Source organism: Chiloscyllium punctatum, chromosome 38, assembly GCF_047496795.1.
Source record: "Chiloscyllium punctatum isolate Juve2018m chromosome 38, sChiPun1.3, whole genome shotgun sequence".
NCBI lineage: Eukaryota > Metazoa > Chordata > Chondrichthyes > Orectolobiformes > Hemiscylliidae > Chiloscyllium > Chiloscyllium punctatum.
This window is the reverse complement of record NC_092776.1, coordinates 17,376,898-17,390,805: the sequence shown is the minus strand read 5'-3', so window position 1 is coordinate 17,390,805 and position 13,908 is coordinate 17,376,898. Positions and strand designations below refer to the sequence as shown.

Genomic DNA, 13,908 nt, shown 5'->3' with positions numbered 1-13,908 from the left:
CCCTATCCATACCCCTAATGATTTTAGAAAATTCTGTAAAGGTCACCCTCAGCCTCCGATGCTCTAAGGAAATCAGCCCCAGCCTGCTCAGCTTCTCCAAAGCTCAAACCCTCCAACCCTGGCAACATCTTTGTAAATCTTTTCTGAACCCCTTCAAGTTTCATAACATCCTTCATATAGCAGAGAGACCAGAATTGAACACAATATTCCAAATGTGGCCTAACCAATGTCTTGTACAGCTATAACATGACCTCCCAACTCCTATACTCAGTGCTATGACCAATAAAAGAAAGCATACCAAACGCCTTGTTCACGATCCTACTTATCTGCGACTCCACTTTCAAAGAACTATGAACCTGCACTCCTAGGTCTCTTTGTTCAGCAACACTCTCCAGAACCTTATCATTAAATTTAAAAGTTTTGCCTTGATTTGCCTTTCCAAAATGCAACACCTCACATTTATCTAAAGTAAACTCCATCTGCCACTCCTCAGCCCATTGGCACAACTGTACTCCCGTTGTACTCTGAGGTAACCTTCTTTGCCATCCATTACACCTCCAATTTTGGTGTCATCTACAAACTTACTAACTGTACCTCCTATGTTCACATTCAAATCATTTATATAAATGATGAAATCAGTGGACCCAGCACCGATCCTTGTGTTACACTACTGGTCACATGCCTCCAGTCTGAAAAGCAACCCTTACCACCAACCTCTGTCTTCTACATTTGAGCCAGTTCTGGATCCAAATGCCTAGTTCTCCCTGTACTCCATGTGATCTAACCTTGCTAACCAGTACTTTTATTCAAGGAAGAAAGGAGAGACAGAAAGCAGGAACCATAGGCTGGTTAGCTTAATATCTATTGTAGTGAAATTGCTACAAATCTATAATTATGGAGGTTCTCACAGAATATTTACAAAATTATTATGTGATCAGGAAAAGGTATCAGGGTTCTATGAAAGAGAAATTGGGTTTAACCAATATATTAGGGCTTTTTGATGAAGTTTCAAGTAAATTAGATAAAGGGAAACCTATAGATGTGGCATACTTGGATTTCCAGAAGATTGGAGACAGATTGCAGAATTTAGTGGTGTAGACAAATCTGGAAAATGAACTTACCAAAGATTGGTGTGTGGGTACAGCAAGCAATGAGAAAGGTAAATGGAATGTTGTCATTTATTGCATGGAGAATGGATGATTGATATATAGAAGTTTTAATGCACCTGTATAAGGCTTCTAAACAGAATTTAGAAGAATGACAAGTGGTCTTATTGAAAGATAAAAGATTCTGATTGGATTTGACAGTTGGATACTAAAAGGATTTTTCCATTTGTGGGTGAGACTAGAAAGAGAGGGCACAGTGTCAGAGTAAAAGGTCTCATTTTTAAGACAGAGATAAACTTTTACTCTAAAGTGACCATTTGTGGAATTCTCTTCCTAACTTGTAGTAGACACTAGATAAATTAAACTATTTAAGTCTGAGTTAGGTGGATATTTGGTATTTGGCAGTGGAGTCAAAGTTTAGAGAGGGCAGACAGGAAAGTGGAGTTGAGACCACAATCAGATCAGCCATGATGTTATTGAATAGGAGAAGGGGCTTGAAGGACCAAATCACCCATACCAGCTTCTGAGTCCTACACTCTTATATATTAGATACTGATAAATAGTGTTTCATCTATATCGTCTTTAGTTCTTTTGCAATAGAAAATATCTTAAAAACTGAAATCTTGTCATATGAACCTTTCATTTGGCTATTGGAATTTTTAAAAAAATGTTATTGTCTCTGAGGAAATCATAGCAAACACATGGGCCAGACCTTCCAAGGAGTGAATTGCAGATTACCGTTCTGGTCCTTCTGTTTTTATGAAAGAAGGAGCTCTGTGTTTCTGAGAGGAGAGTCCACTCAGGGCTTCCTCTGAAATATAGAGCCACACTTCAAGTGTGACAGTTCTTTCATTGTGGAGAACGGTCATAGGAAGGCAGATCGTAGCTTCTTTTCACAGTAGTCAGAGGGCCACTTGGGGAGGGGATAAAATGGTAGATTGTAGGGGTTAGAGTGCCATGTCAGTCGATTGCCAGAATGCCAGAACAATAAGTGTTGGGAGCCACTTAAGTCAAGTAACAGCTAGGTAGTGGATAGGGTGCCATGTGGGGAGAGTGGTAGGGTACAAGATGCAAAGTGAAGAAGTGATGCACTCTTTAGGGTAGATTGGGGTGGTTGGGAGAAATTGAGGGTGGGGAAGGTGGTTGGGTCTGGCATGAAGACATCATTCAGAGTCAGGGGATTGTAGTTGTAGCGTAGTTGAACATATTTGAGGTAAGTATAGTGTCAATTTAATAGTTACTCAGGAGTTAGACTATGTATTTGTTAATTTAAGAATTCCTGAGTAGCCATTTTACTTAATTTCATCAGAACTCTCCAAGTCTATAATTCAATTTCCTGTGAAATTCTTTCAGAGCATGCTACAAGGGAATTTTACAAGGTTCCCATGTGCAACTCCCACCTACACTGAAATAACAACTGTCTGCCAGCAGAAACTCTGAGCCGATATGAATGAATGAATGAGAATAAAGGAGAGTTGCAGACCTGAAACACCATGCAAGGTGAACAAGTAGTAATCTTTTCTTCACAGAAAGGCATTTCATATAAAGCAGAAGTGCTAATATTTGCATCACTAAAACACACTTCACAGAGGGGCGATGATCAGTTAGCCTTCTGATAAGTCTAGGTTTTGCTGGTCTGAAGCTCCTAAGGAAGAGGGTCTACTGGCCTGAGAGTCTCCTGATGGATGGGATCTGCTGATCCCAGACACTCAGAGAGAGGTTCTACTAGTCTGAGACTCTGAGGGGAAGAGATCTGTTGATGTCTTTGTTCTGAAAAACCCCTCAAAGATAACAGTTCAAGACCCCTTCTCTGCTGCATATCAAATGAATCAGGAAGTTCTCCACTGCAGGAACTTAGAGTCCATGTGGATTTGTATGTGAGTGGGGGAACTGTCAGTCGATTCCTGGCCCAATTCTGGGAAAAACTAATGCATGAATCATGCAGCGTGTGGCCATTCAGTGACTGACCAAACTGGGGGATTAAGGGTGCAAGGCTTTGCTTCCCAGCATTCCGGAATGAAGAAGAGGAAATGCAGAAGAGGATTGGGTCGAGAGCGCTGTTCACATACCATAATGGCAGCGACAAGTATGACTTCAGCCAGGTGTAGATAGTGTGGACACTTGCAGTCCAGTTTTCTGTGTAAATGTGCATCAGGGTGGCAGCAGTATCAGGAAAGTTACAAACGAAAAAGGCAATGATGACAGCTCCTGTAACAAGACAAAAGACACAATCAGCATTCTATTGAGTCATATTCATCCAACATATTGCACAGCAGTCAACCTATTTCATATGATGAGCAATTGGTTATTTCTTAACAGCTCCATTACCACACTTTCAATGTGGCGTTGGTTTATTACAGCCTGACTAATACCACTCCCATTATTTTTGCCTGATGCTCTCTTTGTGCTTCCTATGCTGCACTTAGTTTCCCATGGTAACTTCATTGAAATACTATAGAGATGGTATCTGGGTTACAAAAGCACAGCTTTCATATCAAACAAGTTATACTTTTCCTATTTAATTCATCTCCAAAAGGAGTCATTTATTTTCAAAAGCCATAAATTTAGTCTGTATTCCAGCAGCATCTTTGATGTGGAGACTTTTTCTATGTTTTAAAGTAGCCTCAATAATAAGGAATGGCTCAGCAAGCACCAATAGAGATCTAATTAGCACCAAGCAGACACTTTTATAACAGCTTTTAAAATGCTTTAATTAAATCATTCAGTGACCTCTTCATGTTTCCCTGAAAGATTAATCATTTGGGTGCATTACATTATGTTGCTGAGCATTGTAAGGAGATGCATTTCAGGAAATTTGCACATTCTTTGCCTGTCAGTGCCTATGTGAGTCAAGCTGCTACAACCACCACCACTCTAAGTTGTATATTGCTACAGAACTCTTGTTTAGGCTCATAAGAGGAGGAATAAGCCATTCAGTCCCTTGTTTGGCAATAAATTTGTGCAGAGCAAGTGACTATTGCTTCACTGTCACTGGATCAAAATTCTGGAACTTCCAGTGCCAAGGTCCCGGTTTCTATTCTGGTCTTGGGTGACTGTCTGTGTGAAGTTTGCATGTTCTCCCCGTGTCTGTGTGGTTTCCTCGAGTGCTCTGGTTTCCTCCCACAGTCCAAAGATGTGCAGGTTGGGTGGATTGACCATGCTAAAATTGTCCTATGGTAACCAGGGAATGTGCAGTTTAGGTGAATTAGCCATGGTAAATGTGGAGTTACAGGGCTAGAGTGAGTTTGCTGAGGCTGGATCTAGGTGGGATACTCTTCAGAGGGTTGGTACAAACTTGATGGGCCAAATGGCCTCTTTCCAAGCTGTAGGGATTCTATGATTCTAAATTGGAGGATTGTCAAATTGACAGGCTGTGGCAAGTGGAGCATTGTCAGAATCTGCATTGGGCACTCAAGATTTTACAGTCTATGTTAATGACTTAGGCTGCGGGAAGTGTACATGGAGTGGCTGGAAGAAGATTGGTTTTCTTGATGGACTGGGCTGCATTCACAACCCTGTAATTTATTATGGTCTTTGGCAGAGCAATTGTTATACCAAACTGAATTGCGTCCGGAAAGGATGCTTTCTATTGGTGCATCTATAAAAACTGGTAAGAATCCTTGTGACAAGCCAAATTTCCTTAGCCTTCTGAAGAAGTAGAGGTATTGTTGTGCTTTCTTGACAATAGTCGATATAGATGGACCAGGAATAATCGTTGGTGAAGCTCTTGACCACCTCTATCTCAGTCCCGTTGATGCAGACTGAGACATGTCCTCCACTCCACTTCCTGAAGTTGATGACCAGCTCCTTTGGTTTGCTGACATTGAGGGAGAGATTGTTATCTTTACATCAAGCCACTAAGCTCTTTAACTCTTTCCTGTACTCTGTCTTGCTCTTGTTTGAGAACCTACCCAGTACGGTGGTGTCATCAGCAAATTTGAAATTGGAGTTAGATCTGAATTTGGCCACTCTTGATGTGAGTGTAGAAGGGGCTGAGTACACAGTCTTGTAGGCCACCAGTGTTGAGGATTATTGTGGAAGAGGTGTTGTCACCTATCCTTACTGATTATGGTCTATGGGTCAGGAAGTTGAGGGTCCAGTTGCAGAGAGGGGAGAAGAGTTAGAACAAAGAACAAAGAAAATTTACAGCCTAGGAACAGGCCCATTGGTCCTCCAAGCCTGAGCCGATCCAAATGTACGTCTAAACCTGTCAGTCAATTCCTAAGCATCTGTATCCCTCTGTTCCCCACCTACTCATGCATTTATCCAGACGCATCTTAAATGAATCTACCGTGCCTGCCTTTACCACCACTGCTGGCAACGCGTTCCAAATGCCCACCACCCTCTGTGTGAAGTACTTGCTGTGTACTTACTTGCCCCCTTAAACTTTCCACCTCTCACCTTGAAAGCGTGACCTCTGGTTATTGAATCCTTCACCCTGGGAAAAAGCTTGTCTCTATCCACCCTGTCTATACCCTTCATGATTTTGTAAACCTCAATCAGGCCCCCCTCAATCTCCTTTTTTCTAATAAAAATAAACCTAACCTACTCAACCTTTCTTCATAGCTAGCACCTTCCATACCAGGCAACATCCTCATAAACCTTCTCTGCACCCTCTCGAAAGCGTCCACATCCTTTTGGTAATGTGGTGACTAGAACTGTACACAGTATTCTAAATGCAGCCGAACCAATGTCTTGTACAATGTTAACATGACTTGCCAGCTCTTAAACTCAATACCCTATCCAATGAAGGCAAGCATACTATATGCCTTCTTGACCACTCTATCCACCTGTGCAGCAACCTTCAGGGTACAATGGACCTGCACTCCCAGATTTCTCTGCCCATCAACTTTTCCCAAGGCTCTTCCATTCATTGTATAATTTGCTCTAGAATTAGTCTTGTCTAAATGCATCACCTCACATTTGTCTGGATTGAAATCCATCTGCCACTTTTCCGTCCAACTCTCCAGTCTATCTATACCCTCCTGTATTCTCTGACAGTCCCTTATGCTTTCTGCTACTCCACCAAGGCTTCAGAGTTTGGAGATGAGTTTTGTTAGAATTATGGTGTTGAAGGCAGAGCTAAGTCAATAAACAGAAGGCTGACGTAGGTTTACTTGTTATCCAGATGATCCAGAGATAAGCATACAGCCAGGGAGATGGTGTCTGCCATGAACCTATTGTGATGCTAGTGGATCAAGGCAATCTGGGAGGCTGGAATTGATATGTGCCATTACTAACCACTTGAAGCACATGTAGAGTACTATTAAGTAAAGATATGTTCGTATTGAAGGCAGTACAGCAAATGTTCATTAAATTGGGTTGAGATATTAAGATTGCTCTGTGATGAGAGGCTGAGTAAATTGAGCATATTATCTGGAGTTTAGAGAATAAGAAGCAATCTCACTGAAATGTACAAGATTCTGAAGGAGTTTGATGAAAGAGACACAGTAGTTTTTTGGCTCCCTTCAGTGTCCAGTACTTCCGAGGAGCCAAAACACTACGCCATGTTCTTCACAGCCTGCAACACATTATCAACAAGGATGAGCACCTCGCCAAGACGTTCCCCACACCTCGCCTTTAAACAATCACTAAACCTCAAACAGATCATTATTCATAGTAAACTGCCCGGCTTTCGGGACAACTCCATATAATCATGTCACAGTAGACACTGCAAGACGTGTCAGAGTATGGACATGAATACCACCATTACGAGTGGGGTCACCTCCCACCTTGTACATGGTAAGTACTCTTGTGACTCAGCCAACGTTGTCTATCTCATACTCTGCAGACAAGGATGCCTTGAGGTATGGTACATTGGTGAAACCAAGCAGAGGCTATGGCAACAGATGAATGGGCACCGCACAGCAAGCAACAGACAGGAGTGTTCCCTCCCAGTTGGGGAACACTTCAGTGGTCCAGGACATTCGACCTCAGACCTTCGGGTGACCATCCTCCAAGGTGGACTTCGGGATAGGCAGTAGAGAAAAGTGGCCGAGCAAAGGCTGATAGCCAAGTTCTGTACCCATAGGGAGGGCCTCAACTGAGACCTTGGGTTCATGTCACATTACAGGTGACCACCATTGCACTGTACACATATACAGATACTCCTACACACACAAATACACGTTTGTGCATGCGTGCACACGCGTGCACACACACTGGCACTCCTTTACACACATACACACAGGCACAGACACTCCTATACACACACACACACACACAGACACACACACACACACACACACACACACACACACTCCTACGGACACACACACTCCCACAATCTCACATGCCCCCTCTCACAGACTTAGACCCCTTTACACTCACATACACACATATACACTCTCTCTCACAGACACTCACAACGCACACACACACACACACAAAATTGTGGGGTGAATTTGTACTTGTTGAGTTACATTGTACGTTGCTCAAAAACTGCACGAATCCATGTAAGACTCTGTTAATTCAATTTTGTAGATTAGAATCAGTCTAAACATTATGGCACAGACAGCAGCACACAGGGGGTTAACACCTTCAACACATTATCTGGGCTGACATTAATTGTTAAAGTTAACCTGAAAATGTAACTTTTAAAACAAGTTTTGTGACTTACATATGAAAGAAGTGAAACTAACATGGTTGTTCTAACAGATGAGAGACTTAAACAATCAAGGTATTTTTCAATGTATAATTTCAGTTACATCACACTCTAAACTTTTGCTATAAATTCTGTGTCTTACAATTGTGTATTCCACAACCACCTGATGAAGGAGCAGCTCTCTGAAAGCTAGTGCTTCCAATTAAACCTGTTGTACTATAACCTGGTGTTGTGTGATTTTTTAACTTTGTACACCCCAATCCAACACCAGCACCTCCAAATCAAGATCAGGCATGGTCATATTGAAGGACAGACCAGACTCAACGGGCCATACGATCTACTCCTGCTCCTATTTCTTGCATACTTGTGTTGTTCCATGGGATCACTATATTGTCAGAAGTACAGTATTTTGGAAGTGGTGACTGTCTGCTCAGTGAATATACAAAAAAATTCAAGGATCTTTTTCAAAAATAAGAATAACGTAGTTATCTCCAGTGCTTAATTAAAGATGCATGATTTACATATATTGATATAATTTCTTATAGAATTTGGATTTCAAAGTAGTGGCATGTGTGCGTTGGTCTGTTTTTCTAGAAGGAATTTAATAATTAACTGGGTCAGTCTTATCAGAACCATAACTTTAAACCAGTTTGTGTCAATAGATGGCCAGAAGTTTGTTTATTTTATGGGGTTTCATGAGATGAGAAGCAAAAATCATTAAGCTATTAGCTTAGCAGAAGCTAAAATGAGCAAGTTTTTTTTTTAAATTACTGAAAAGCTTTCGAATTCAGTTCAGAGAAGAAATGACTGAAGTCAGATGTGTCTTATAGGAATAGAAGTTTATTCAGAGCAATTAAGGGAATGTTACCTGAGTGTAAGAGTTTTAGTTTCTAAAAACTGGTTGGTTAAAAATCAGCATTTGTTATTCAAAATTGAGAAACACTAAAATCCCAGTTGTGTGAGTCAAAATGAAAGGCTTCTCAGGACTGAAACAGAAAAGAGCAGTCAGGTCAACCTAAAAATTTGACAAGGAAGGAAACTTTTGATTAACTGTAAAATTATGGTTTTAAGGAATAGATGTTTTGCTGGGTGTTTGAAATATTTTAAACTGTTTTATATTTACATAGCTAGATTTATTTTATTTTACTTTAAAAATTTCTCTTGTGAAACAAAATTGATTTGTTGTTAAAACAATTCTGCACCCTCCTAAATCGGTGTGAGTGAAAAGAAAATGCCTTCTTAAACGAAGAAAAGGAATAGGATCGATCAACTGGGATCATAACAAGTGTGTTTGCCAATGTATATCCTTCACTCAACATCTTGTGTAATGCTGAAAAAGACACATTTTGTCTCCCTTCATCAGGAAGATACACAAGAATGCAAATTTAAGAAGAAAATCAACATTTATACTAATGAGGGGATAGTGCTGTTGGTTGGCTGTTGGTTGTTGGATCCTGTTTGTTAGAGACATTATTAAGGACAATGCATCCATAAATGCAGACTTACAGTTAGCAGCCAAGTTTTATTAAATTTTTAAACAGACACACACACACACACACACACACACACACACACAGACACACACACACACACACACACACTCCTACAGACACACACACTCCCACAATCTCACATGCCCCCTCTCACAGACTTAGACCCCTTTACACTCACATACACACATATACACTCTCTCTCACAGACACTCACAATTGTCAATTGATCTGATTGGCCCTGCGAAATGAACTAGCAAGTCACTCTCATTTATTTTGCTAAGTTTAAAAGGGTACAGTGCAAACATATGGTATTTCTGCCTACAAAGAGGAGAGCCATTTGTAGCAATATATTAGCTTCAAGTAGACTCAAGTATACAACACTACAAGCCCAACTGACAATACTAAATTGGCAGTTAGTGTAATTTCGCACAGATACTTTCTGCAGTACTTATATCTGTATTACCAAATGACTATTTTATACAACCTTGTAATTGTTACCTTGATGTTTGAAGGAGCTTGGTATAAGGACCTTGGCTGCTGTATATTGGTTGCTTACATACAACAATGACTACACTTCAAAAGTGTTTGATTGACAGTGAGATGTCCAGTGGTTGTGAAAGGCATTACAGAAATGTAATTTATTTTTCTCCTTTTTGAACAAAGGTGTTGGTTTAGTATCACTCAATTGTTGTTGTCCACACTTTCCATCTATCATAGATCACTGCAGAGCAGGGCTGTTCAATCACTTTGCATGGGGTGGTGGGGAATTTCCATTTTTCTCTCCCTCGGTCATGGGATGGAGTAAACAAATTGAATAAAGGTAAAGTTCTCCATAACTGTGAATGTGAATTTCAAAGGGGAAAAAATCCACAACAATAAACTGACTTTTAAAAATATTCATTCACAGGATGAGGGTGTTTCTGGCTGGGCCAACATTTATTGCCCATTCCTAGTTGCTTTGGTGGTAAGCTGCCCTCTTGAACTACTTCAATCCATTTGGTGTGGATATACTCAAAATGCTGTTTTAGAGATTCTTCCAGGATCTTGACCCAGTAACAGTGAAGGAACAGCAATGTATTTCCAAGTCAGGATGGTGGATGCTTTGGAAGGGAACTTGCAGACAGTAGTGCTCCCAAGAATCTGCTGCAGTTATCTTTTCTTGGAAGGTAATATCTAAGGAGCCTTCGTGAATGTTGTGTACGTGGAGCCAATCAACAGATTGCATAGTCCCAGATTATGTCAAGCTTCTTGAATGTTGTTGGAGCTGCACCCATCTGGGCAAGTGGGGAGAATTCCATCATTCTTGTGGCTTGTGGACAGTTTTTGGGGAGTGAGGAGGTGAGTTATTTAATTATATGAATAATCAATAATAAAGATATTAAGTAGTACCAAGCAGCAGATTGTGTTGTGGTATTGTCACTCTTGGGATGAGGGTCCAAATCCCACCATAGTAAATTTGCATAGTAAATTATAAAATTTGCAGTTTTAAAAGAAGTAGCCTCATGGTTAACTAACAAAGCCTCTTTTATTTGCCTTTGTGGTAATGACGCAGAGTTAGAAATAAAAAAGACTGTGAAGTGAGGAAGAATGGACAGAGAAATTTGTTTGCTCATTCACTCACTTACCCAGACACTAACTAATGCAGTCATTCATTCACTCAACCAGTTACTCAATCATTGATTTGATCACATGTTGAACTGTTCACTCACTTGACCACTCACTTACCCATTAACTCACTCACCCATTGATTCACTTACCCATTCGGCCACTTATCCACTCGACTACACACCCACTTGCTTACATACTGTGTTATCCACTCATTCACCCAGCCACTCAATCAATTGACCACTCCCTCATTTGGCCATATACTCATACGGCCTCTCATCTACTCAACCACTCATCTAATTGGTCCCTCAACCATCCAGCATCTCATCGATTCTGCCACTCAGTCATACACACATTCACCCAGCCTCTCATCCAAGCTTCCAATCAGTCACACACTTATTAATCTTGCCTGTCACCCATCCAGCCACTTAGTCACCCACTAATTTAGTCACCTGACACTCACCCACTTGGCCATTCGATCACTCACTCACTGACATGGCCAATCACTCAGTCACACACTATCTCAAACAACCTCTCAATCACCTGGCCGTTCACTCTCACACAGATTTAACCAGTCACCCATCTACTCACTCACCTAGCTACTTGCCCACTCATCCAAAGGTGTTCCGCATAGTAGTCTCCATGCTCGCAAGGCCAAATGCACACTAGATGAGTTCTCCACAGGCATCACTTCTACTCTGTCTGTGAGAATAATCCTGACCTTGTGGTTGCTTGTCAATTTAATACAGCCTCTAGCTCCCATGCTAACATTGTTGGTCTAGGTATGCTGTGATGTTTCGGCAAAGCTCAATACAAGTTGGAGGAACAGCACCTCATTTCCCATCACAGCATTTTATAGCTTTCAGAGCTCAACATTGAGTTCAATAACATTATAATGTGACTACTGTCTTCCATTTTGATTATGCCTGGCCTCTTAGCCATCCCCAGAGTCTTGTTTCAGCATGGCTGACCTATTTCCCAAAATTTACACCTATTATTAATGCTTACTTTGCAACAAGATTTCTCCTTTATCAATATTAGCATTCCCATTTTGTTTTGCTCTGGGCACCCTCAGTGTCAGTTCCACTCACTTCTCCTTACCCTTTGTCAACAACAGAAACATCATCATTTTCCAGCTCTGTTTAGTTCCGAAGGAGAGTCATGGGATTTGAACGATTAACTCTATTTTTCCCTCCACAGGTGCTGCCAAACCTGCCATGAGTTTTGAGTACTTTCCATTTTTATTTCAGAACTCCAGCATCTGCAGCATTTTTTTTTTGACCAAAGGCTCCATGCACTGATGAAGGACTCTACAACAGACCACAATATGGTGGTCTGGATGGCACCTGCTGGACAAGCCTGCTGTAGAGCATGCTATGTTTGTGCAAATCTCCTATATTACAAATTGTCAACCTTATGACATGAATTAGCTGTATTCCTTCCAAGGTCTATATGTCTTTCCTGAGATTTAGTGACCAAACTAAATGTAGGGAACTCCCTATGGGAATTGACAAATTCCTTTCACTTTCTCACTTCAACTGCAGACCAATGTGACATGTGCACCTATCCACATATAACTTACTGTGTCTCCACACTGCAATCTTATACATAACTTTATTGTTTCTTATAAATAATTGATAAATATGTGTTTATTTCATTCATCGTTAAAATGTGTGTGTCCCCTGCAAGGCCTGTATTTTCACAGCCATCCTTATTTTCATTTGATAAAGTGGAAAGGGGAGGCCCTGAGTACAAATCCATTTTCTCACATCCTGCCATTCAGAATGAAACCGATTATCCTAATTTTTGCATCCCAGCTAGTCCCAACTGATCCTTGTCATAAGGTTGTCTTACCTATTATGCAATATATGAGCTTTGCCTTATTAATTGCAAAGAATGGTAACGAAGATATTTACTCACCCATCAGTTGAAGGGCCTTTCTTTCTGTTCCAGGCAAATTTCCAGAAGTAGTGAAGGAGTTTGAATATTGACCTCTCCATGGATAGGTTAATCCCATCTCTTCCCGCTGCCGACTATTTACACTCAAATGTCGAAATATTAACAGGTGAAAAATGATAATCACAGTAAGTGGAACGAAGAAGCAAAGGATACTTCTCAGCTGAACCATGGTCTTGTAGATTATAAATGGCTCTTGCTCAGACATCTCGCACACAGTGGAATAGAAAACAGCTTTATCCTGGGAAGTGGCAGAATAGTCCAGAATACAGGCAGCTGATTGCCCATAAACAATGGCAAATGGTACAGCTGAGATAACTGACAAGACCCAGATCGCTGCCAACAGATAAACCATTCGAGATTGTCGTAGACTAGTGATTGACCACATTGGATGGCAAATGGCAATGTAACGCTCAGCTGTAAAGGCAATGATAGTCCAGCTAGTTGCAGCACAGTAGATCTGTCGGATCATAAAGTAGAGTTTGCAGACAGGGTTACTGAGTAGCCAGGGATAGTACTGCCAATAGTACCGGTACACAGTCACAGGTATGGTCAATAGGAGCAGCAGATCAGCCAGTGCCAGACTGAGGAGGTAAAAGCGAATGGCACTGACTTTCATCCGTCCATTCTTTAGTAAAGTCAAAATGCTCAAACCATTTGCAAATACACCAAAGAGAAAAAGTAAAACATAAAATACGGTGACTGGAATTTTAACATAGCCTGGTTCCTGTTGCTTGGACCCAATCAACAGATGATGTTGATTGTGTGGATATTTATTGTGTTCAATTGTATCACTTGGGTTTGATTCATTATTGAAGGACCTAATGTGTATCATGCATGGATCCATATGATTAGACACAGACCAATTCATTTCGTTATACTACTGTTATATTTAAAGTCAGTTGGAATGTAAATTTTGTCCAATAAAATCCTTGAAATACAGTTGGTATAATGCAAATTATGATCACGACATGGGAACCTCAAGGTGATTTGTCGCGATTTCCACAAACGATTGCTTGTTTTGTCTATTAACACTGCAACATTGGCACAAAAATATTCAATGGAAAATCAAAATAATATTGTGAAAAGTTGAACAGAGCTGAGAGATTTGCTTAAATTGAAAGTGACTTACTTGTACCAGTTC

General features: G+C 40.7%; 1 protein-coding gene across 1 annotated transcript in view; it reads right to left on the bottom strand.

The window, feature by feature from the left end:
* LOC140463261 (neurotensin receptor type 1-like) overlaps nt 1–13,599 on the bottom strand; it is a 74,621-nt gene extending 61,022 nt beyond the window's left edge. The window contains exons 1-2 of the mRNA XM_072557023.1: nt 12,729–13,599; nt 3,075–3,314 (exon numbers count right to left, since the gene is read on the bottom strand). Coding sequence (XP_072413124.1) covers nt 3,075–3,314; nt 12,729–13,599 — 1,111 coding nt within the window. The remainder of the gene's footprint in view (nt 1–3,074; nt 3,315–12,728) is intronic.
* Between the last annotated feature and the right edge of the window lie 309 nt (nt 13,600–13,908).